Below are 27,598 nucleotides of genomic sequence, written 5' to 3'. Positions count from 1 at the left end.
ATTTAACATACACTCACGCACACACATTCACTCCCACCCACCTACACATATGTATAAACACACACACAAACATTTAACCAAAAACTTGTATTTACGGGTTCGTCGGTGATAGTATAAACATAGATGAGTATGGTAACATTGGTTTTGGACCCTCCGTCACTTCTTCCTCCTCCTTCTTTTCCTCCTCTTTCTTTTTACTTTTCGCCTTATTCGGCGCCGTTACACCATCACCGTTCTCCACGTGAACACCATCGGCTTGAAGTGCTTCCATTTCCTTTTCAAGCTCCTGCAATTGCTTCTCCTTATCTTCCTCGACTTGCTCCTCTTCGGCAGCTGTTAATTCTTGGGCATTCGCTAAATTATCGACAGCGATAGCCAAGAATACGTTCAACAGTGTGTAATTACCGAAGAGTACCAAAACGATAAAGTATCTGTAGCGATTCAGAAAGAACATATATACATATAACATTGAGAGTGTTAAGTGATTTCACCAATTTCCAAATAAATTTTCGTACAAATATTCAGTTAGTAAACGTGGAGGACAGTAATGTTGAATGTTGAAGTATAGTACATAAATGGGGTTAATAAGAGAGAGAGAGAGAGGGAGACTTTTGGTACTATGCTAGTAAGCGACAACTTGAAGTTCAATTAAATATAGTATTTAGTTGTGCGAATACACAAAGAGAAAGGAAGGCGAATTGAAATAATTTATCTTAGTATGAAAACATACGTATAAGTATCTAGTTATGTAAATATATACTGATTAAAGTTAAGTTATTTACAAAGTATTAAGTAGTTATGTGTATGTATGCTTAAGTGAAGGTACTTAATATTAATTGAATGAAAAGTTCGTATGTGTTCAATGAAGAGATGCATGTAATATAGTTGAAGCAATGAGTGGCAATAAAACTTAAAATGTTTCGAACAAAAATTTAATATTTTATTGGCACAGCAGTTGAAAAGCAGAAGTATTCATCCTACTCAAAATTGTCCGTAGTTCAAGCAAGGTAGGCGCAGCTTTTATCTTTTTCTGGCCATTTGAAAGCCAAAAAAAAAATATTAAGCGACTCTGCTGGCTTCCTTGCTTGCCTACTTTATGTCAGTTTCACTGCTGTGCCAACATAAACATGTACATACATATATGTATATGTTTTATGATTGTCCATACACACTTAACTACATGTATGACATTGAATACTCTCCTTTGTTCGTTAGCGTTAAACGCGCCAAAAACTCCTGTTCAACATAATAAATCGTTGTTCTTATTGAATCGCTTATTCCTACATTTGCGATTGCTTTAATTAATTTTACAACAATATTTTGGTGCATTAAAATGTACTTAAGCATAAGTTGTGGCCGAGCAAGCCGGTTACAAGCAAAACAAAAATTATTTAAAAATTATTGGTATGCAAATATTCACAGCCCCAGCAAAATTGTGTCAAACTTTTTTTTTAACCTTTAGCTGCTTACACAAATATAGGCAAATCATAAAAAAAAACGTAATGAAAATTAAAACGTTTACATACACAAGTGCAAAGTTTACGTTGGGCTTTCGCTTGAACTCGATTAAAATCCCTCATCTATTTACATAAATTTCCCATAGAGTGCAATAGATGGTTTTTTTCATTTTTTGCTTTAAGTTAAGCAGGACACTCTGGTGAAATTATAGATGGTTTACTTGCTCAAAAGTTTTCTTGATTTTAAGTATTTTACGGTGAGTGTTTCAAATATTAAATCATTGCTATTAAGAATTATTGATTAAGGCTTCTTGCAAAAAATGTTACAGAAACAGTTTGAATTTATGAAAAAATTTAACCAGTAATGTTTTGTGTTATAGCGTATTAAAATTATTTTCAATTATTCAACGAAAAAAAGTATTAACCATTTTTGTTTGACTTTCAATAGTTGTAGCTAAGAAAAGTAAGCTTTCAAGCAAGTATTTTAATATGTGCATTAGGGTGGCTCTTATTTTTCGAGTCTAAGTTTTTTCTGTGCTACTCTTCATTATAGTACCGATGCTAAGATATGGAGGAGAATGCAGCAAAAAGTAATTGCTAAAGCGGACGATGTTCTAGTACTGATTCAGGATAAGTTCCCCCATAGGCAAGCCAAATCAAAAGTTAAAAAAAAAAAATGGCGCGTAGAGGCCACCAAGCTAAATCTGAGCTAGTTGCTTTACTAGACGGTACGAGTATAAGGTGCCGCCTCTACAACTAGCTGGTACCAACCTATTTTTTTTTTTAATTAAGGCCAAAAACCTAAGTAGAATTACCGAAGAATTTAGAACCTTTTTTATCGCGTTTGTTTCCATATAACGAATAAATACAATTTATTTTTATATGGAAGAAACCCGCAACACATTCGGCGGAAAAGATTCTAAAAAATCAACGGTGATGTTTAGCCACTTGAAACCTGCACGTTGTTAGAATAAAATTGGGCTATAAAACTGCGTAGTCAAAAAAATTTTAACACTTCTGAGAAAAAAAATTAAAACTTAGATGAAAATTTGTTGAATTTTTTTGTAGTCTTTTACAAAGTTTAAAACTTGGGTATATATGGGTTTTTTAGAGAATGAACTTTATTTTAATTGCAAATTCCTAAAAATAAATAAATAAACATGAGTGGGAAATAATATCACTTGGATGGGAGTGCTATTGTATTGGCCAATACTGTACATATGCATAAGCGCGAGAGTCCACATCTGACTGAAAAAAAACATAAAATTGACCGCTTGTTAGAGCTTCGCCTCCACTTATGGAACATTTTTTCATAAGTGGACATTTTTCAGTGTCCGCGTCCGTTTATCGGAAAGTAGAAGTCCGCTTATTAAAGCGTCCGTTTATGAGAGCTTTCACTGTATTGAAGAGTAGCAGTTAATAGTTATTTTACGGGTTACTTTATAAGAGCCACGCGCGCACTAGCTATGCACGGTTTGATCAATAATTAGAATGTCTTTTTAAATTAAGATCAAGAATTAAATTTTTCTCTACCCACTTAAGCTATTTCTATGATTGAACTATGTCAGTAAAATTACGTTCAAAAATAAAGTTAAAAAATTTGTAAAATTTTTTTTTACTCACTTAAGCTATTTCTATGGTTAAACTATATAAGAAAATTACGTTCAAAAATTAAATTTAACACAGTGTTTACTTAAATTTTTTTATATTTTTTCCTAATGCAAGTATTGTTTTATTTTTAGAAATGGATTTCCAAATGTTCAATTTTATATATTAGTGTAAGTAATAGTAATTGTAATAAATAAATTAATACAAAATATTTGTAAGTGTACTCAATTTAAGTTTTTACTAAAAATACTGTATATTGATCTACCCAGATTTATGCCGAGGTTTCACTGGGCATTGAAATGGCGACAAATGCGTGCCATGTAAAAACATCCAGCTCAAAACAAACTTAATGACTATTACTTTTAACATGACGGATGAAGTGGATTAATATCCAACTTCATCATCAGAGCCTTTGTTATTTACGGTTTATTGGAAACTCAGCATTAGAATTAAAATAAGGTAGTAAAAATTTTACTAAATGTAGCTGCTTTCCTTATCAATTTCCAGCTCACTACTGAGGACGGACCGGATTACCTTAAAAATTTTGTGAACATATTTTAAGATTTAATTTAACGGTGATTAATTACTAATATTTCTTACAATCAACTAAAAAATATATTTCTATTTTGGTTACTTTGGTTTAATATAAACATAGTAAGCCAATGTATTTCATGAGCCTATTAGGTTACTTATTGTTATTTATGGAAATCTTATAAACTATTATTTCAGTTGGCCCAGTTATTATTTTTAAGATGCTCATCTGCAAAAAAACGGCACTGGTTTAAAATAAAGAGTTTATATTTCTTAAATATTTCATACCTTTTTTTTAGCATTAAGTTTTCCAGGCATCTCATTTGCAGTCCCATTCAGCGTCTTGCATAGCTCACAGCATTAGGGGCACATAATTTTAGTAGGATTTTTCCAGAAGCCTGCTTGCTACTTCTAAATGCTAATACAAGCTCAAAATAAACTTAAAATTTACACTTCATTTTTTTTTATAATGGACATAGCTCTGTTAACATAAATTACTTTATATTTCAAAAAGCAAAAAATTTAGCGATATTATACATTTATATAAATTCTTAGTAGATTTTTTACTTAAATAGTAGATTAAGCAAATTTCAGAAAATATTTGAAAGCTGACTTTTCTAGCACACTGTAGTAAGTCATTAATTGAATTAAAATTTTTTTTAGAAACGAGTACACTTTATATATTTTTTCTTTTGTGCGCAAATATTAAAAAAAAATAGCAAAAAAAAAAATGGCGAATCTCTGATAATTTAAAAACTCATAATTTTAAATAAAATCAAAAAGCAATTGCAAGTTTCAAAGCTTATAGTGCAATAAGCTCTTCGTAATAAAAAAAAAATTATGTTTTTCATAAAGAAACTATAAATTGTTTATGGTTACGATTGCATATTAATTTTAGTTGGTAAATAGGAATGTAAATAAATATTTTTTGCATGCAAGCAGGAGTATAAAAATTTGTATATGGTTCGTATTTGCGCGATCAGAAATCAAGTAGGTTATGTCATTCAGCGTTTTATGTATAAGTAAATAATAAAAATGTTATATGGCAAATGCCGAATGAAAAATTTTAATTACAAATGACAAAAATGAAAAATAAAAAATAATAAATGACAAATGGCAAATGGCAAACCGTTAATGAAAAATTCACCATGACAAGTGACAAAAAGTGACAAATGATAATTTTAAAATGACCAATAATTTGGGAAAAATGAGCATCAAAAAACGTCAAATAATAAATGACAGATGACAAATGTCAAATAATAAATGACAGATGACAGATGGCAAATGAAAATAACAAATGACAAATATTAAAAAAAAAAATGCAAATGATAAGTAGCTTACCAAAAATAGGTCAAATTATTACAAATAATAAATGGCGAACAATAAAGAGACCATTACAAACTACGAAGAACAAATGAGGCGCATGACAAATGACATCACTTATCTATTTTCAAAATGCATGCGACGCATTATCTTATATATTGGCGCGCAAATACGAACCACTTCACTATGTATATTATTTAGTTTTGCAAATATATTTACATAGCCACTTACAAAAAAAGTTGTTTTAAACAATTTAGAATACCAATAAGTGTTTAAATGAGTGAAATCATTTTAGTTATGAAATATGTATTTTTTTTAGATTAGTAATAAAAGCCTTATTCGTAATAATATGAAAATATTAAATTTTTTTGAGAAGTGAATTTCCGAAAGCTCCTACATACACAGTAGCACTGCATATGCTTTACCGTGATGCACAAACTTTCGAAAATCCAATACGATATGTAAATAAATATTACATATGTCATAAAAGCTTTCATTAAGCTTACAGTGATTGCACACATTAATGGTTCGACGTTCAATAACGGGCGACGTTAAACGGGTGCTAACAACACAGATGCATTTACGAATTCATATATGTAAAACATGTACTTAGTATGGTCTTAATAAGTACTTTTTAAGAGCTTACATTTCGCTCTGTGCTGGAGATATGAATTTGTATCTATTAATATAGTAAAGATTTTACCTGAGCTTGATTCGGATATTATTATTGTTATATGTATTCAATTATTAAATATTTCATTTCATTTTCGTTTTGCGAAGCAATAATAATTTTGAAAGCTCGATATCCCACCGTATTGAAAAATATGATTTCATTGCGTATTGACTAACACTTCCTTACAATCGTTTAGTTAAATAGATATGCAATGAAGTATTAGTGAATACATGCGTGTGGATATAAGTGTATGTGTGTATGTGTGTGTGTGTGCCTAAAAACTTTAGCTAAAAGGAATGTGGCACCTACGGGCTCGAAGAACAATTAAATAAATTGAAAAACAATATTAAGTGCGCCTATTTGGCCCAAAAGCTCAAGAGAGTGGAAACCTTTTATTATACATATTATATAAATATTTTGCTGAGCTTATGCAGTTTATATATAGATATATTAGTAGTTTGAAAGCTGTAAATTTTTTTCTTGAATTATATTACACTTTACAAATAGGACATTCAGATTGGATTTAAGATAAATTAGTTTAAAGATTTATTGTGGAAATTGATTAGTTAGAAGTTAATTGGAAAGCTCAAAATCAATGTATATATAGACGGCCTGTGTTAAAATGCAAATTAATATCAATACATATACAAATATGAATAAATGTATGCAAAGGTGATTTCTAGGCTTTGAGTTTTATTTTTAACCATCTAGCAGTTTAGGGTTAAGTTTGAAGTTTGAGAACAAAAAAAAAAACAAATCGATTACAATAGCTGAATATGTACGAGTAGGTACATATGTATGTATGTAGTTTTCTGTAGTATAAAAACTTACACAGAATAAATCATTCCTTTCTTAGCGCCACCTTGTGATTTAATACCCTGATACATGACTTCATTCCAATCTTCACCGGTTAGAATTTGAAATACTGTAAGTAAGGCTATGGGGAATGTGTTGAAATTTGTTTCGGGGGTACCGCTTTTAAAACTAAATTGCCCGCCAAACAATTGCATGCCAAGTAGTGCAAATATTAGAATGAACAAGAAGAGCAGGAACAATAGTGAAATGATGGATCTCATCGAGTTCAACAACGAAATCACAAGATTTCGCAGTGACGACCAATATTTGGTCACTTTGAAGATACGTAGTAAACGTAGCGCTCTCAATACGGATAGACCGAATGAGCCTCCCTTCACCTCAGACCATATAACTTCGAATATCGAACCACTAATGACGACACAATCGAAACGATTAAACGACGATTCGAAGTAAGTGCGCGGTCCGAGCGCATACATTTTGATAAACATCTCCGACATGAATAGACCCAAAAACGAAAATTCAGCATAGTCTATAATGAGAAGAGAAGATAAGAAAAAAGAATCGTTGAATGGAATGTGATGCAAAATATCGCTAAGACTGCAGATTAAGACTAAACGTCAGGTATTTAATAGCTATTTTTAATTTTGTAGGTTGTAATTCTCATCACAAATCCCTTCCGAAGTAAAGTGTCTAAGAGTGATTCCTGATGCCAACCCTTCTGGGAAGCCTTAAGTCCAGAAAAGGCCCACCAAAGAATAGACGGCAGTTTGATAAAAAACAGGTGTTTGGCAAAACATTGGGTCTCCCACCAAGAGGGCTCATTGGATATATGTTATCTGCGTGGATATGGCGGCTCTGCATGCAACAGTACAATGAAAACTCGCCGTCCCCTGTACGGGAGTCCTCTCTACAACAGCTTCCGGTGCTCTTAATGCCCTGCTACATTTACCATCACTTTACATATTTTCAGGTGGATAGGTTTAAATGAAATAGATTTTGGTAAAATATTGTGAGAGGAAAGGCGAAAACTGCTGCTGGCAGATCGTGCACCATTATTACCTTTGCTGTGAAGATTTCGCGATCTAGATTCCCTGTGGCTAATTATTAGTTTATTCCCAATTCCTTTTCCGGACACACAATTTCTCGTATATTTGCTGATGGCTCCAAAATTGGCTCTTAGTCCAGATTTGGAGTCAATATGGCAGATAACCGGAACGAGCATTACTGTTTTCTCTGAAAAAAGACCTCAGTTTTCCAAGCCAGGTATTTTGAATCATCAAGACCAAAAGTTTAAGTGTCGATATTGAAAGCCAAGCTCCAACTTCTTTCAGACTAGTTCGGAAATGCAAGTCTCAGCTAAATTTTGTTGGAAAACAATAATTGTTACTGTTGACACTGTTGTACTGACAATTTCAGTAGAGGGGACTCAGACCATGAATTCCTTGGTCTTCAACCAATTATAGTACTCCCACCCTCGGCCTCAGATGGGACTGAAAACACTTTGCGCGATCTCTGAATAGTAAAGTATAGTATATATCTAGGAGCGCAAACACCCAACGGCGACAACTCAATTAGCCCTCTCTTGGTCTGATTATGGCAACTCTCTTAATTGGATGTTGCTTATAACTGAAAAGCCGAAACTAAACGTAACTTAATGCCACGTCGAAATCTGTTTCATTTTGATTTTCTAAGCTCTACGTTCCGTTAAGTTTAGTTGCCATAATCAGGCTTTCTATCTTGCAAAGGATGAAACTGGGAAAATTTTTTTTGCTTCTGCACCGCCTCCCAGGATTTGGCAGCGGTGTGTTGTGAGAACAATTGAATTTTTTTATCGTGTAGATGTAAAGGAGATCTCTTTTCTCAGTATGTAGTTGTTTTCTAGAAATTGTTTGCTTCAAACAAGTGAGAGTTTCTCTGCATTATGGTGATGGATCGACCCTCCTGGTCCTACATTCGGCTTTTGATAGGCGAGTCTTCTCAACTGTATTGGATAGTTTTTAAATCGGTACCGAATATCGATCAATACATAAAAGTATCGACTCAGTACATCACTACTATGATTGTATTAAATGCTTATGAGGCTTAGTAAAGGAACATATGGTTTGAGTAATAAAATACTTATCGGTATTAGTGAATGTAGCCAAATTTATCGATAGTGATATCAATACATTTAATTTATAGTTATATTCATATTAATCGAAATTATTATCGATATTTTATAGATTTATCGATTCGTCCATATTTTGCCGATTTATAGGTATTTCTTTTATTAAACGGTATTTTATTGATTTATTAAAATTTTATAGATATATCGATGTTTTGTCGATTTATCGACTTCCAATATCCACTGACCATGGCATTTTAAAATACTCTACCTATTATACTTACATAAAAATTGCGTTAAAAATTTTGGTTGACCATAGTGCTCTACAGCGACACACATAGTGTTCAGGAATACGAGTACGATGACGAACCAATAGAACCATTGCGTTTTCACCGTGTGCCTTATCCAGAAGCGAAAACGTTTCTCGGCACGCCAAAAGCCCGTACAGCTGCCTTGTGGTTTCGGGCGTGATTTTAGGTATCCTATAGTTAAAATTATAATAGCAGAATAAAATAAAGCGACGCGAATTAGTAAAATTTAAAACAATGTTTACTAAGTATACAAAAAAGGGGTAGAATTCTCTAGGTAATTATTTCGATATGTATGTATGTGTGTAGGTAAGTAATGTGCGAGCATGTTTTGAAAATTGTATTAGGAAGGAGCGTATATAATGTTTCGTAGATACAGCAAGAAAATGTTAAACATAAATACAATGCATTTGTATTTTAAATGCATGTATTTATGTTTTATATTTGTAAATAGCAATGCATACACAGAATAATGAGCTACTGGCATTAAAATGTTTATTTTAAGTGCACATTGTTTATGAACTATGAAGTGAACTAACCATGAACGTTAAGAAAATGGTAGAATTTTTTTTTTTTAGTTTCATCAATTGTGTTCTAGTTAGAATAGATAAAAGTGGAGCAGTAATTTTTCTAAGGTGGAAAATACTAGCTGACTGAATCAATATTTTTGATTTCATAGGAAATAAATGTTTGCTTTTATTTGAAAATCTCTTAGAGTCCTTAATGATCTCTGAAGTTTATAGTTTCGAAAAGTGTACATTGCTTAGTACTCTATCGGCTTTTAGGCGATGCAACAATTCAAAAACTCGAAAAAATTTTGATGAGCCTTTGATATTTAAAAAGTAGGCTTAAGCTCTACTAAATTTCAAGCTTAAGCTCCCTTCATCGGTACAAATATTTACACTTTCAGTGTGAAGTTATCAGCATTAAAAAACGCGTGAGCAGAGCTTTCCCATACTTTTATAGATTTTATATAGATTAGTGCAAAGTAGAACCCCTTCCTCGTCATCACTGTCGAAAAAATTTGCGGACCACGACCACAGATCTGGCCACCACTACTGTAAGGTTTATTTTTCTTAGTTTTCCTTTAAAATGTTAATGATTTTGTGATGAGTATTTAAATTTTCGATTCAAGTTTGAGACTCAGAACATTCTTTTCTAAGTTCGTTGTGCAATTAACGCCTTAGTTAATGTGGGTGTATGTGTGTGTGTGTATGTATGCATATCGTTTCCAAGCTAGGTTGTAAAGCGGTATATGGCGTACAATAAAAGCTGCTAAATAGTATTTAAAGGCTATATTTCAGTTTGATTTCAAATGTTAGCGCATACGAGTTTTTTTTTTATTTTGGCGAAAAATAGTAGAATTTAAAAAACTGATTAAGTAAAAGTGAAATTAAATTAGAATCGAAATAATTATATTATATTTGTGCTTGTGGCAGTACAAGAATTATTTATTTTTAACCCTTAATTAGGCGCATGGGATGAAGACCATTTCAAATTAAACAAAAAATTATTGGAGTCCGCGCGGGATACCCAATTTAGTCCCGGCCAGAACATCGGCGCTTACACGTGCGTCGCTATTTTATTGAGTGCTGACCCCATGCGACCACTAACATACAATTTTTCGCGAATGTAACATTTTATTTTTTAATCAGAGCTTGAAGTGAAAGTTTTTTTGATGTCACTCAAGACGCCTACTTAAGGGTTAAATAAAGACCAGCGCATTTATACAGCGTTGTTCCAAGAGAAAACGAAAACTAACCTTGCAGGTACTTTGAAAGTGAATTAATTTTTTTATGCTTAAAGAAAGAATCTTCAGCGTTTATACATAGAATAGATTTTTCGCTATGAAAATATTTTTCTTCTCTAAAAATATCAAATAAAATATTCATTTTAAAGATTTTTAACTTTTTTTTTAATTTCAGAACGTCCTTTTATAAATACGAAGAAATTTGCGAACACTCGTGGACTTATTTTTTCAGAGATTGCAACAGATATGAAGTCAGAATGTAAACTATTTTCAAAATATGATACTTTTCCATGAATCCATTTGTGCATAAATTCATACATATATGTAAGCGATTGTTAAAAATATACTAAAAAATTCCTGGCTTTTTTTTAATAAAATACTATTCTGCTAAATTCTTGTTTAATAATCCCTCTCCGCGCTTAACTTATTTACATACATTGTATGATAGTTGGAAAATGGATTATCTCATGATTTATTGAAGTGAAATGGATATTATTCTGGCAGTATGATTTCGAAAATATTATAAATTTGCAATAGATGGAATTGGGTGTTTGCATATAGGTAAATTATTTGTTTACGTGAGAGGTGAGTTATAAAAAATCTGAGGAATTTTAGTATTGAATCGTGTGAAGAAAATAAATTCCATATTCATTTTACTTACACATCGTTTTATCATAATAATATTATGGATTTTTGTTTGTTTTTAGTTTTTGTTTATTTTTTTTTTTTTTTGTTGCGGAAAATAATGAAATTAAAAAAATATATATTTTCAGCATTAATCATATATCAAATTATTGTTCATTATCGAATTAAGAATAAAGTGAAAAGGAAAAGAAACAAGTAAATAACAGAAATAAGAGAGCGAGTATAATTAAAAAGAAAAAACTCTAAGAAACAACGAGTAAACACACTTTTTTATTACATTATGAGCGAAAAAAGTACATGAATACATACAAATGTAGATATGTACATACAAATGTATGTGAATTAAGGAGACACTGCACTTGCTAACGGTGCACAAATCTATTATACATTATAGTAGAAGTATGTAATGTTTTTATTTGCAGGTGAAAACACATAGAGACATGAAAATAGGAACATATATTTGGTGAAGCCACCAACAGCCATAACAGTTACTCAAGTTTATAGGTACATACATACATATGTAACCAATTCGTAAGAAATAGTTGACACAAAAAAGACATAAGTAGATAAACGCATCTTAAAGTGCTACAATAGCACCGAGCTACAAACAAAAATAAAAACAAAAACACGGAACACGCCCGAAACAAAATTTTTGGGTAGGTTGTGGGAAGTGTTGAATGCAACATTATTTTGGTAAACTTTTTAGTTGTACCTTTGCATAATTCCCCAAAAGGTTAAACGACATGCCGTCTTGATCAGATAGTTACGTTTATAAGAAAAATGCAATGTCCCTCATTCTCCTAATTTGATAGCCAATATTTTAAATTTATTAAATATATACATCGCTACCAATATAACTAACGATCGTGTGAAGCACCACGCTTCGACTAATCACTTTCGCGTAATCAATTGTTGTTGGTAAAACGTATAGTTACTTGGCGTATGATAATATATATTTTTTTTAAGCAAACTGAAAACATTTCAAGTTTAATTTAGCTGAAAAAATATTGCAAGCGGCAGTTGTCTTGGCAGCAGTAGCTTTTTAAAGAAATCACCAATATTTTTTCAGTTTCAAAAGGATTCAGTTGCTCAAGGTTATTGAGCACCCTGTATTGGTTACAGTTGAACATTGAGGGCCGTTTGCACCATGTCTCGTTAATTCTAACTCCCAGTTAAACATCTTTATCGACGTTATCGACACCCATCATATAACATGTGATCGATAAAGCAGTTAACGTGCTTAACTGAAGGATGTACCTCCAGTTAGGTTTAACTAGACATGGTGCAAACGGCCCTGAAAGTTGGTATATATAGATATTAGAAATATCAGAAGGAAATTATTCAATATAAAAAAACTTTGACCACCCTAATATGTATATCCGTAAGTACACTAGACCGTCCAGAAAAAAAGATCGCCGTACAACCATGAGTCTTAAGTATTGAAAAAATATATATATTTGTTTTTGGCCGATCGCAGGGGTCGCCTTTTTACTTTTTTCTTCATATCTTCGATATTTACAGTCGGCTCTTAACCCATATTCGACCGCATTCAGAAATAATGGTATTTTCTTAATTTCATTTTGAAGAGGTGGTTTTAGAATCCTAATGGATGTCTCTTGATATAAACTGGTAGATCGACCACTGGCCGAAAACCGTAGAAAATTTAGCTTTTGATGCATGAACTGGAGATGGGCAGAGGCCAACTAAAAAGCAATTGGCTGTTGAAAGCCCGATCGCAAAGACATACTGGGCGGCTTTCATAGCTTGCGGAAAAGCGACGATGGCCAGTGCTTCCGCAACGTAACAGTAACTCCAAGGGTAAATATTTCGGACGTTCTCAATGAACTCCATAATGGCCCTAGTGGCTGGCATCTGGAAATCATGAAGACTCTGGAGAAAATTCAGCAGAGTTTCCATGGGGTAGGTTATCGTAAATCGGTATCAGAGTGCGCGGAGAGTTTTGCAACCAAGGACCCGAAATCTACTACTCATGGCCAGATGAGACACGAGCATTTTCTACGAGCATATTGGGAGACAAATACATCCATACGTCCTCGCTGTTATGTAGTAATGTTGTAGTTCTCAGACAATTGGGTTAGGGGATACGGCACCCTGATCAAGCAAGAAATTTTGAGTCACCGGTATTCCAATCAAATGGCTAGGTGAAACGACTCAACCGGATCATAAAAGAGCCTTGAAGCTAAAAAGTTAAAAGTTGAAAAGTTACGGACAAGTATCACAAAGATTGGAGTTGTCCAAATTGCCTTTTTCTTGGTGAGTTAGTAGTCAGCAGTGCAGACAAAAAAAAAATAAATCTTAACTTCGGAGATATAGGCTTTCCAAAATGATGGCCAAAAAATCGATTAGCGGCCGAATATACCAATGTTCTTGTCTCGAGAACAATTTTTTTTCAGAGTTCATTGAACTCAAGTAACTCGTTCAGTTCCTACCACCACAACCTACCACCCACATGTCAAAAATATTTATCTGGAAAAAGTACTTTTGACTCAGCGGTGTATGTACGTCGAACTTTTTTTGTTTTCGTGTAAGGTGATACGGTCTAATGTATGGTGGTACGGGTGTATGTACAAATTTCATACAAACAAATAGTTTTTCGTTATTTCAGTCAATATAGTCTTCCGTGGGGAACTAAATAGTTCGTCCTCAGGTACCAGATTGACTGGTCTATTAGATTGTACTATTCATTAGCTATATGTCCGGTGAAAATCCTAAAGCTATATATTTAAGAAATCTGAAAATCGATTAAAAGGGCATAAATCTACTTGTATTTAGTAAAAAAAAAAAACTATACACTATATAAGGTTTAACTAGTTGCATACATAAATATGTATTTGTTTAACTAATAAAAAGTATTTAAAATGACAACTAATGAATGAATGAATTATTTAAGTGAAACTCCCTCGTCCTCAAACCGGTCCAATACAAAATTTTAGAACAACAAACAACCTTACTTTATAAGTACCAAAAAAACGTCGCTGAAAGTGTGGTTTAAAGTTCAAACGAATTTCCCACGCATTCATATTTGACCTTATCCAGTCCTTAAAAAAGGATTGTGTTAATATACTGCACACTCTCTGCTTTTTACAGAGCTCAGTAGGTGAGGAGCACTCAGCTCCACCTATGCACTGCCCTGCCCTCCTTTGTACCATGTAGAGTTGTTTAAATTTTGTCAACTTAATGAGGGTAGGCCGCCAGCCTAAGGCTTCGTAGAGTAAAATCGGACACACAATGGCCAGTGACTACCCTACGTGAGAAACCCGTGAACCATTCGCTATTTTACAAGTGAAGAGGGCTGTTGTAGTATTTTAATACGTCCCGTTGCATTGTTGTTCCAGGGCAGCTAACGGCCAGGAATTACTCCTAGATACTTTGCAGAGCGTTTGAATTTCGGGCTTGAATCATCGTGTTTTGTGGGTATAAGGGCCAATACTTTGTATCTTCTGGTAAAAAGGACTAACTAGTTTTAGCTAGACCACAGTCTTTCAAGACCACAGTTTTTTGTCCAAGTAACTAACAAAGCAAGAGCAGTCCCCATGAGATCGCCCAGGGTTTTGGAGAATTTCCCCTGAAGGAGTACCGAACCTCATCATCGGCCTATGCAATAACCTCATATCCGTCCACCCTCATGCGCCGCTATAGTTTTTTCACCGCTACTATCTATAGTAGAGTGGAAAGAGAACACTAACCTGTGGAGAGCCCTTCCAGACAGACCTGCAAGTCGTGTGTCCCTCCAAGTTCTGAGCTCACCACTCTACTGGTGAGCCATTGGTGGAAGGGCCCAACCAGTGCTTAATCTACTCGCAGATCCCGTCAGAGCAGAGGTAATAGCATGCGATATTTTGAGTGATCGTTCAATTTTCGAAACTGAGTGGATAACTGTATCCGTAGATATATACTCGCTTTAAGCATGCTGCACATTAGGTAAAGCTGCTGGGTTAATCGATTATCTTATATGCATTCGTCTCTAGAAGTCTTGCCAGAGTCTTAAATAGGAAAGAGGAGAGGCTTATGGGCCTAGGTTCAACCTGCTTTCGGTATGAAAACTATATTAACCTTTTCCACATCACGGATATGTAACCGGGATTTAAGCAGCCATCTAGTCCTGGCCACTTATAGGGCTTGAAATTAGATATAGCCCAACATATTTTTCTGTCAATTATAATTTCACTGATAAGCTATGGTGCGGCTAGTATTTGTCCTGAAACATTTACCGAGTCATCACAGTGCACTCTGAGAAGTTGTCTAAAAGTTGCCTAACACTTTAGGAACTTGAGTCTAGGACCCATCGGACATTTGAATACAGCGTATTATGCTTTTAAAATTTGTTTCTTTGTATTGGAAATAAGTACTCTTTGTATATGGACCGATCTTTAAGTATTAGTATGTAGGTTTAATGAAATGCATTAATAAAACTGATTACTATTAAATTGGAATGATTAAATTAAAAACGTATGAAATATTAAAACGAACTGGCTTCAAATCTGACTAGGCGAACTATAAACCAGATATCTACAGTTAGTTTTACTCCTTCTTAGTATGTATGTACTTGTTCATATATAAAAAAATAATTTCATCTAAGTTAGAAAGGACCTTTAGCTAACTTTAAAAGATTATAGCAGTTAAGGCGTTTTTAAAGTAAAGCATTTTTTTTTTTACAAATCGGAAAAGAAATTGTTTTTAAGTACATAAGTATGTATGTAGTTCGAAACGTATTAGGAATTTGACATAATAAATATTTTACAATTAGAAACATTTACATATATATTGACTTGAAACTAAATGAAAGAACAAAACTAAACAATAGATTTACCTTCGTCGCCTTTTTCACCACCCTCTGTTGACATTTATTAAATGTTGCGACAGTAAATAATATGTCATGTGCCGTTATGTATGCACACACCATTACACATAGGTGCGTATAAGGCGGTGTTTCAACAACAACAACAAAATAACACAAGAGAAGAAAGACGAAAAATATACAGATAAACAAAAGAAAGATACATTTTCGTAATTTAAGATGGAACAACAACAGAAGTATAAATTAATTAACATTTTATCTTTTGTTTTACAACGAAATGAATTGATTTTTTGGTGACTTGGTTGCGCTTTTTGTTTGTAACAATTTCAAGTACTAATAACACATGTTAACGTGCATACGAAGTACATATGTACCTACAGTGACTGAAACAAGTGTTCACATATTGATTTTTTGTTTATATAAACAATGGTTTACAAGTATAATTTTTTTGTTGTTATTTTTTTATAAAAATATAGTTCATGCTTCCAAAAAATTAACATGCGATTTTTTAGCCCTCTGAAACTGGCATTTTATTATACTCGAATTTTATGCGCTATTATAGAGATTCAGATTAAAAAGTTCGAAATTTCGATGACTTGGTTTTATGTTTGTTAGAAGCATGATCTATATTTTAATAAGAAAGTAATAAAAAAATTTAACTTGAAAAAAAAATTGAATATTAAAAAAAAAATCTATAAGTGAACACTTGTTTGATTCACTGTACGCAGTGAAACCGCTCGGAGCTGTGAATATGTTCTTTGCCAGTCCCTTGTCTCATTATGTATTTACTTTACTAAAATAATTTTTGTTTCAAACTGTGGGTTATGGTAACCACCCTTAGAGGCGACTTACAATCATTCTGTCCCTTCAGGAAACGTGCCTAAGGCGTTGTACAAAAACCGTTGTCCTTTCCGAATGCAAACTCTGATAGGTTTCACTGCTTATGTTGGCAACATGAGTCGCGTACAAGATTGGCTACTCATGCGCACTTTGATTTTGAATTGGAGGTACATAATACAATTTTTAATGTGTGTGTGTGTTTTTTTTTCTATGTCGGTTATTTTGGTTTTCAAACAATGGCTTGTGTGACATGCTATTTTGGTGGATTTTCAACACATTTTCCATTTATTCTGAACATTTTTGCATATGCCCAATTTATTAAATTTGATTATTGTGTTGTGCGTTTATGTAACTATGTATGTAACTTCATGCGATACATACCGTCATCCCCATAATCTTCTTCGCCCTCCTCCTCTTCGGTGTCTGTCGACTTCGATTTGCCTAAACTTTTCAGTTTTTTACGTTTTGCAGCGTTTCTTCTTCGTGCTGCAAGGAGAAATCAATCAATTATAGACATTCATAGGTTGTACAAATTTGTGCTTTAAAATTTAAAAAATGTTTAATTTTATTGTGTTCTCCAGCACTCACCCTCCATTATGTGCATTTTTTCTGCCTCAGTTGTACGCTCTTCGGCTAAAATTACTTCCTCTGCAAGGATAAGCAAAAGGTTAGTAAGGCCACAAAAAAAGAAAATAAAATCGGAAGCTCAAAAGGGGTTAAGCAAAAAGCTCAAAAACAGTTTTTACGTTAAACTTGGAATATACGTACATACTTATATATTTATTAAATATTATCAAAGTGGGGATTGGAAATTGGGAATGGATGTGTGTGTGTGTGTGTTATTGTATTTGTTGTAAACGCGGTGTGTGCTTCAAAAAAAAAACATACAGCAAGGTTATTTATGTAGAATTGTGTATTTTGTGTTTAATTTATTTACTTGTCAAAACTCTCAAAATATGTAGGTATATTCGAAAATTCAAAACAATTTATTCGATTATCTAAATACGTGTTTATGTATGTAGTTAGTTAGGTGTAACGCAATACTATACCAGCTTTACATATCCATTCAACATAGCCGTTCAATTCTCTTTCTAGCTGATGTTGTCTTCTAAGTTTAAGAAACTCTTGTCTATTTTCTACTTTTTCACGTTCTTTTGCGAATTCACTACAAAAAATAATTACACAAAAATAATATACATACAGGAATAAATAGCAAGTGTTTTGTTGTTCGAATTCGAAATTCAAATTGTGATATTTAGTACAGAGTTACTTACATATAAAATTTTGAATACATAGAAATACTTAAGTGCATACATATGTTTGTACTTTTGTAAGTACGAATACGTATGTAAATAGTACATTATAATGAACTTAAGGAAAACACAAAATGATAAACGAAAATTTGAAGGGAAATCAGTGGTTATAATTGTTGTAAATTATAAATTCAAATATAAATGCAATAAATATATATAGTAAGAATGCTCTTCAATAAAATTCCATAAGTAATACATAACGAAACTTTCAATATCGACGGGCATTTTGCTTTGCATTTACTTGCGTGTGTGTGGTGTGTGTATTTTTGGTTTAGTTGAGTTGAGCCTAGGGTACCTACTATGTTGATGTGGATGCTGGAGTCGAGTAATGCTAAGGAGATATAATGTGGTATGTATGTATGTATAACACTGGGGAATACAAAAAAAAAAACCTAGAGGGCGCATATATTAGGTTTGATAGGTGTTGGCCATACGAACAATGCCTCATACTCAGATCAATTCGTGTTCTCGAGAAAACAAGTTTTCAGGATCCAAAAACCTCAGTATAGCGGCAAATTTTTTTCTCTAAATTTTGAAAATCTATCGCTTTCTTGCCTATATTGGTTGAAAAAAAAAATTTGGCCACTATACTCAGATTTTTGGATCATATAAAAGCTCTCTGAGTTGAACTCTATACCAAGCTTTTCAGACGTTATGACTTTCAGCGCCTACGCCGACTTACAAAACCTCTAGCCGAATAGAGTCCTGGAATTCTGAAAAGCGTTTTGTTGCGTCCTGATTTTAGTGCTTTGTTGAATTTGCCACACTTGGATTACGCGATAGAAAGTTAGATAATGAAATGAGGTTTGCACAGCCATACCAGCGGAAGAATCAAGGACGATGTGCCGACTCAAATCCTTTGGATTATGGCAGGACGACTTGAGTTTCGGGTAAAACGTATTATTTACAAGTTGTCGGTATAATGCGCTTTATTTTTGGACTTAAGTGTCAAACTTATAATTACAGCAACTTTTGAAAGAAAGTATGTCGCTAGATGTCCTATAAAGCTCATTAAAATCACAACTGGCTTGAACATCTCGAAAGCGACTAAAATACATATTATTCTTCTTTCGGTCCATAGACGTGAATTCGGAGATCTTCGAGTACTTAGGGACTAGATAATTGGTGAAAGGTAGTGCGACTGTCCGCAGTGACAGTCAAGCTGCTCTAAAGGCCTTTGGAAACCGTTCGAAACTAATCAAGATATGTACAGGAATGGTAGCTGATGCTTAACTTCACGCTGCACTGGGACTATCAGTGTATTCGGATGTCCATATATAAGTTCGGATTTTCATGTCTATATTGATATCCGAATATCCTTTGTGAATCCGGTTATTATTCGCTGATTTTGCTATTCGATATCCGCTTAATATTCGTTAATTTTAATATTCGCATATCCAGTCAATGTCCGTGTATCCGGATAATAGACCTTTTTACTTGGATTGTCAAATATCCGGATATTCAAAAAATCCGGTTATATCTACCAGCCGAAGTGCATATGATTCGGTTAATATTCGTTATATTTCGTTATGCGGATATCCGGTTAATATCCTCCAATTTTTCTAAAGGTTCAATTTTGTTATCCGGATATCCGGTTCATATTTGAATATATCCGTATATGTGGTTAAAATCCATATATGCAGATTTTTTAATCAGATATTCGAAATTTCCCAGCGCTAAATAGTAGTACGTATGTATGTACATATGTCCTCGGGGACAAGGCACAGTTGGCACAGAAGAGAAGCGACTGGGTGCTTTGTTGAAGAAAAAGTAGTAACTAACTACATATGATTGGTAAGCGTAGTAAGTTCAATTGTATTGGTCGCTCTCTCATGATTAAATTCAATTTTGTACAGAGATAAACTGTTATAATGGATGTGTATTATAGTAATGTTTGGTGCAAAAAACTGTGCTTAGAAAAAGTACTGAAACTGAGATTTGCTCATCTATGTGTGTATGTATGTAAGTAGGTGTTATATTTAATAGTGTAAATATTAGTTTAGTTTATTGATTCATATGTAGATACATATATGCATGTGTATATATATAATTTGGTTTAATTGTTTTGTGTACTGTTTAATATGTGTGTGTGTGTGGTTTTCTTCTTAAAACTCATTTACTTCTGCAGTACAGAAAATGCAAAACACATTCACATCGCATCACAAAACAAACAAAACAACCTTCACAAACATTTTCAATAACCCGCATCTCAAACATATTTTCAGTTGGTGTTGAAACTAACATGGTTTTCTAACAACAGTTAACATTGCCAGGAGCGACTAAATAGTTTTTTTTTTTTTCTCTCTCTCTAATTTAGACTTCCATTAATGAATACTCATATATGTAGGTATGTACATACAAACACGTATCGTTTTATGTGATAGCTAGTACATTTTTATGAATAAGAAACTCCTTCGAATTCCGGGTAATTATTTAAGTTTATATGTATGTATGTTTGTGGGTGTATATTTAGCATACACATAAGGACAACTAGCATGAATACTTGTGAACTGCTTTAATGCTATCAGGAGCTTGCTATATAAATATTTTGTAGTGAAAGTATATTTGGGTTTTTTTTTTTGGTTTTTTTTTTTGGATGCATGTAATGTACTGGTGGTACAATATTTTGTGGTGGGAATAGGCTTCTTCTGACATTAGCGTCGCTAAAAGTTGTATTCTAATTTATTTGCTTCAATTTGTTTTTATTATTTTCTCTGGTTCTATGTTGTGGTACTAGTTGGTGATGGTGGAGGTACTAGCTTAAAACGCTTTCGGTCATAACGGTTGTTTTTTTTTGTTTTTTTTGGTTACTAAAAAGGTAAGTCAAAAACCTGCTTGTGTTATCCAATCGAGATATGAAACCATGGCAGTTTGAAACATGGTGCGAAAACGGCATTTTTGAAACTCCATGCGACGTTCGACACGATTACGTTCATTCGAAAATTCACTGCACAAAACATATGCGGGGTTTGTTTTTTTTTTTTTTTTTTGGTTATCATATCACATAATCATTATTTTTTGTTTTTTTCGTTTTATTTTAATTTGGTTGATTTGGTTTGAATTCGATTTACAGAAAAAGAACAAATAAATTAGAGTAGATTGTTAAATAATAGCAAAATATTTGAAAATATACACAACAACAACAACATAAATATAATTATAATAAGTAGAACTCGAAAAATAATAAATTTAATATACGTACGTAAGCATATATGTATATTTATATATGTATTTAGAGCAATTTGCGAGACATCAACTTACCCGCTAAGGACACCGAGAACTAAGTTGAGCATAAAAAATGAGCCTATAACTATTAGAGGCACGAAATATATCCAATTAAATGTTGAACCTAAAGCATCGTTGGTCTGTAAGAATATCATTTTGAAAGCATAGAGAGATATGTAAGTTAATTCATAGTAAATGCACAAAATTGTAACAAAGTAAGGCATGAATGATATTTATTCAGTTAGAGTTACAGCAAGCATACGTTAATGCGTTTCTTTACACATACACTTATATGTACACCTGTTTGTATGTATTAGCGTACATACATACATACACAAAAGTATGCGCTATGAGAAGAAAGAAGTTGAAATTAAATAGCTTATCATTACAACAAATGCAGCACATAGTTATATACAATATAAAAAAAAATGTATGCTACTGAGAGAGGTTTCATGTATGAAAACTTAAAATTTCAATTAAAAATTTCGTTGCATTTACACTAATTTTAAAAGCGCTTTTGATTTTAATTCCAATTTCTCCAATTAATCTATCTAAATCTAAAGAAATAAGAAAATTATAAAATTATAAAGAATTTCGTGCAATTCAGTTTCAATTAGGAGGCCCTGAGAGCCAGAGTAGTCTAATTGACATTTCCAAAAAATCTAGTTTTGTTTTTTTATAATAAGTGAACTTTTCCATAATAATCGTAGTTACTCAACAAATTTTTTAGTACATAGATAAGCTCCCCTGGCTCTTATAGCCTCATATATGTATATGTATATGTATGGGTATGAGTGAGATACGTACACAAAAAAACATAAAGAATGCATAAGTACACACCAAGAAACATTCAGAGTTGATGCATTCCACATACCAGAAATTATATTTAAATGATAACTTACATCTGTAAAAACTGAACAACAAACGCAAAAACTGGGTCTTTATACCCCAATTTATGGAAAAAATATTTTCTTTTCTTTTATTTTTGACGTGCACCCTTTCATTGCCTTGGTAAAAGAGCAAATGTTTCTGCACAAAAATTGCGTTGTTTTTGCTTTTGCGAATGACATCGCGAGAATTCTAAAAAACTGTCGCCGTTGAGCTCTTTGGCGGACAGACCTACTGGCCTCTTTAGGTGCACGTTCTCCCGAACAAATCCACTCTTCATAGAACAGATTGGTACATTATGTGACATTTCTCAACATAAGTTAAGTAAAACTAAAGTTTGAACTACTCAGGCCCATATCTATATCTGAAGTAGCACACTGGTGTATAACTTGGTGTAAATTTACGAATTTTGGTATAATTCTGCTTACTAATTTACACCAACTTATACACCAGTGTGCTTATTGAGATATTAATATGCTAACATAAATTTTGTCTCCGTTCATTTGGCGATTCTACCGAAAAAATATAGAACACCACTGGAAAAGTATTTTCTTTAGATGAGGAGAGTTGGTTGAAAATTACGGCCAAAATCGTTGTATACAAATTTTCGTAGTTGTTCTTGCAACCTGTTCAATTTGAGTTGTTTTGTTTCACTTCGTATTAGAATTGAAGATGAAAAGATAAATGCGCATGTATGGCTTGTGAAAAAGGTATCCTCGAAAAGGTTTGTCTGGCAATGAGTAAGGAATTAATAATTTTATTTATTTTTTATTTTTTTGTTGGATGCCATGCTTTTCAAGCCACCAGATGTGAGTTGCAAGTATACTTAGGAGGGGATTAGTAATTTAATTTCCCAATTTTTTTTTTTTTTTTTTTTAGTGCAATGTTTTATAGAAATAAGTAACATCATAACTTTCTCGATCACTTATGTCCCTTTTTTCTAATAAAAGTATACTCTTTCTAATAAAAGCAAAACCTAAATTATATTAAACGGAGGGAGGGTCAAAATAAACTCTAAAAGGTAAGATAGTAAATTATATGAAATATTTTTCAACTAGCAAGAACACACTTGAGTTTAAAATGCAAATGCATGGGTTCTACAAAACGAATAAAAATGCAAGAAGTAGTGTTTAGCGAGGAATGCATCAAAATGAACGTCCGTTAAAGTATTAGTGTGTTAATTTTAAGTTAAATACATTTATAAAAGTGCATGGGCATATGGAAATATAACGGCAACACCTTCACCTTCTTCAGTAGCTCACTATCATAAATGATAGGCAATTCTGTATTAGGTAAATCAGTATTCGCAATAGGCAGTGTGTACAGGTTTTCTTGAAATAGTGATTGCAAGGAAAGAGCTTTGTAAGGGACCGGAAAGAAAAATTATATTACATGAAAATAAAGGAAAGTGTTATTAGTTATTATTTACCATCCAATACACATATGCATACGGATGGTAATTTTTTAAAACAAATACGTTAAGATATTGGAAGTGCTTTTCATTTAATCAGTCAGGGGAATTTCGAGTTGAAGGTAGTTAGAGATAGACAGATAGATAACCGGAGGTGAAGAGGCTAAAAATTGGAAAAAGGTTAACAATCAAAATTATAGAATCATCATTCTCGTCAATAATATTGTGCAGCTTAGCATTTAAAATTCCACGAAACATGTTAAAGTCATTTATTCATAGTTGCATTCATAAGGGCTAAATGGAGCAGATAACCGAGTGATATCACACATTTAATTCAATTGGAGAAATATACATACATATGTACAAAAGTAGGTAGAGAGTACCTTAAAGACCTTAAAAAAAACTCATAAAAACAGCTGAATGAGCACATTTAAATAGAAAACACAGAACGTATTTAGCAGATCTCAGAAAAGTTTTAGTTTCAGATATTTTCTGTACTAAAAATAATAACACAGTAAAATTTGCTAGCAGCACGTAAACGTTTTAGTAGGCGATGAGATATCAGAAAACTTATTATTATTTCGTTTTTGTTTTTTTTTTCAAAATTCTAGCAGCACTTAACTACAAACATAGCGCAGACATATAAATTGGTAGCATGTAAACATGTAATTTTGGCGATTGCTTGAAGTATGTCAAGTTTTACTAAATATTTTTTACAAATGTTTTTACAACGGTATTTTTGGCATGTTTTGTTTCTTTCAATTTACCCAATACAGTATTGCTGTCCAGCCCTCCATGGTGATACATTGGAACACAGTCAACATGGCAAACCCGATATTATCAAAACTAGTTATGCCCCAATTTGGCCCTTCCCACTTTTCCAGACACATACTCGTGTTATAATTACATACAAATGAGCCACCCGCTTTCTCCGTCGCATTATCCGTATTGCATGGTGTCTCTGATTCGCCTTCCTTAACAGGTTTATCTGGAAGAAAACGCAAATGGTGATTTATTTCGAATTGTTAAAAGAAGAAGAGCGTTTCGTACACTAAGAAATTGGGTTTAATTACGCCAACGACAAGACAAGACAATAACAAACGTGAGTTGAGCGAAATAGATTGAATTGACGTAACTAAACTTTTCTTTCAGTGTAAATATCGCACATCTAGTTCTAAAGTGAACTAACTCAAAATTCATAGAGGAAATTTTAACTGCTTGTGGATGGTACAGATGACGACAAAAATATTTCCATATCCATTTCCTATTAATTTATTTATGCAAAAAAAATTCCACAAAATTTTTTTTTGAGTTGATCCTACTTTAGATCTAGGTGTACGATACATGTTTATAGGAAAGGAGAAAGTATTTTCATTGTGTTAAATTTGTACTTATAGCATAGAGAGACGGCAACGTTAGTCTGAAATAGCGACGCAGTTTATCCGACCAAAATTGCACCCTGGCCGAAGGCAGTTTTACGGATTAAGCGAATCGCCATTCGTTTGTTCGAGTACCACTGCCATCAAATTTTTATTTTTTAAATTAATTGTATATAATTAAAGTTGTTTTAAGATTTTTTAATAAATTTAATTTCATAGATATTAAACTAACTCATTAAACTCTAGAACTCAATAAGAATCAACTTCAGTTAATGTCCGACATAATTCCGAATTAACGAGTTATGCCGTATCAATGCTGCCGCCTGTCTATGACTTTATGTAAACTGCGCTCAAATGAATTGTCTTAGCAGTGAAATTTGTTACTTACTTGGATCTTCTAAGCTATAACAAGTCTTATGCAGTGCGCCCGAATAGAACTCGAGTCCGATGATTGCAAATATAACGATTGCAAACAAGACCAAAAGTCCGATTTGAAGTAACGGCGCCATAGCCTTGATAATGGATTTTAAAACTACTTGTAAACCTGTTTTCCAGCAAAGATTCCAGCATCGAAAGGCACAGCAGTGTTAAGCGCGCATGAAGTTGTGTTGAGATTTTCGCGTAAGAAAATAAAATTGTGTATTAGTTTGGGAACAAAATTTATTTTTCTAGTTATTAAAAAAATTAAACAGTTTAACAGTTAAAAAATAGCTACGAAAAAGTTACAAAACTAGCGCAACTAAAAACTAGTTAGCTAATAATTATCTAAATAGCTAACTGAAATATATTGAAATATGTTGGCGGATTCACAATAAGACGGGCTCCTTCAATTCAAGTAACAATTTGTGACGAATATAAACGTACATTTTTTTGTGGAGTCATAAAACGTAATAAGTAGTATTGGTGGCTTATATTTAGTAAAAAATTTGTTGTGTTTCATTCCTCGTTTTCCAAAATCGGGCTAAACTTTTCACTATAGGCCATCACCGTAAAGTACTGTTAAAATCAAGTCACCAGACTACACGACACCGACCTCCACTTTGGATAATGGATTCCCTCGGTGAACGTATAGCAGAAAAAATAAAGTCTGGAAAGTGGTGAATATTCGCATCGATAGCTGTTAAGAAAGCTAAACTATGATTGATCAAGGTTAAGCTTAACCTACTAAAACGAGATTGCTCGGTCAGTCAATTTACTATTAAAACGTTAGACGGCTGCTTGACACTCTCTAAAAAAGGTATCAAATATCGAGCTCTAAAAGAGCTGCCAGCCAAGTACTACACTGTACTAGGGTTGGTTTGAGTCTCAGAACAAATAGAAGTACCATACCCTTTCTACCACGAATACCTTCAATAAAGTGGGTATACCGCTTTCGTCCGGAAGGCGCTGGCTTAAAACCTACTTCGTGGAACTGACAAACAGAAGATGGACTTCAGAAGCATCATTAGGGGTAACACAGTCAGAGATGCCTGATTGAATCATCTTTGGATAAATTTTGTGAAAATGCAAGTAGAACCCGGTTCTACCCAGTTCCTTGGAATGTCACAGCATTTTTTGGCCAGATTTGATTTTTGAAAAAAAACCCAAGCCTCATTCCCAGCGGTATTGGCATGAAATATCTCACAACACATGAACTTATAATGCCCCATTTTAAGGAAGTCAGACCTTACCTATTGTGCGAATTGTTCATGTCTACGGTGATTTTTGATTGCTCATTGCAACGAATTCATGTTTGCGTCATCGTTATTTCACGATAAGTTCCCAAGTATGCTCTTTTTCATTACCTTAGGGAATTTCATGCCATAACCACTTAGTACGAGTAGTATTTAACTATGTCACGCTTAAACCAAGACGATTTCAGAAATCTAATCACTGTTCTGGCAACACTGCTCGTTGATATACATGCATAGTTCGGAACTTCTTCGGGACCATTTTTAGCCTAGTTTGAGCCCACTTTAGGACCAGTTCTGGCTAAATATTTAAGTTTAAAAATCAAATTTTATGAGTAACTGGTTATTCACGCGATTTTTGTTTTGTTTTGTATGGGAACCGAACCGGTCTAACGGTGTTGAGTCCATATACTAAAATATTTTTGGAAACACATTTTGATTTTTTTTTATAAGCTTAGCTGTACATTTCAAATGGTTGAATAATATATATATGCGTGTACGTATTCTAAAAGAATGTAATGTTCAATTCGTTGATTAGAAATTTCCGTAGAAATGTACCCGTATTTTTCCACCAACATATTTCATTGTTTTGCGCTGTTATTAAAAAATACTAAGCTAAATGTAGCTAAAACTAAAAAATAATAATTTAAAATTATTTTTGAATACATATGTATAAAAATATCTAGCATGCTAGGCTATTATGTATGAATTTAAAAAATTTTAAACTAATAAGAAACTAGCGCTATATTCTAGTAATTTTTGTACATATTTTTTTTTTTACAACTACCACTACATATTTAATTACATATTTAAAATATTTAACATTTTAGCGCTTACA

At 33.0% G+C, this 27,598-nt stretch overlaps 1 protein-coding gene across 1 annotated transcript in view; it reads right to left on the bottom strand.

Moving 5' to 3' along the window:
• Nucleotides 1-27,598, bottom strand: part of LOC118733090 (voltage-dependent calcium channel type A subunit alpha-1) — a gene marked incomplete in the record, with an annotated part of 130,634 nt that overhangs the window by 74,104 nt on the left and 28,932 nt on the right. The window contains 9 exon segments of the mRNA XM_036462293.1: nt 96-431; nt 6,424-6,937; nt 8,797-8,994; nt 17,256-17,360; nt 17,463-17,522; nt 21,019-21,134; nt 21,449-21,552; nt 24,479-24,699; nt 25,479-25,634. Of these exon segments, the coding sequence (XP_036318186.1) occupies nt 96-431; nt 6,424-6,937; nt 8,797-8,994; nt 17,256-17,360; nt 17,463-17,522; nt 21,019-21,134; nt 21,449-21,552; nt 24,479-24,699; nt 25,479-25,634 (1,810 nt within the window).

This window comes from Rhagoletis pomonella, unplaced genomic scaffold (genome assembly GCF_013731165.1).
Source record: "Rhagoletis pomonella isolate Grant_MI unplaced genomic scaffold, Rhpom_1.0 Rhpom_scaffold_00002, whole genome shotgun sequence".
NCBI lineage: Eukaryota > Metazoa > Arthropoda > Insecta > Diptera > Tephritidae > Rhagoletis > Rhagoletis pomonella.
This window is presented reverse-complemented; position numbering and strand designations above follow the sequence as displayed.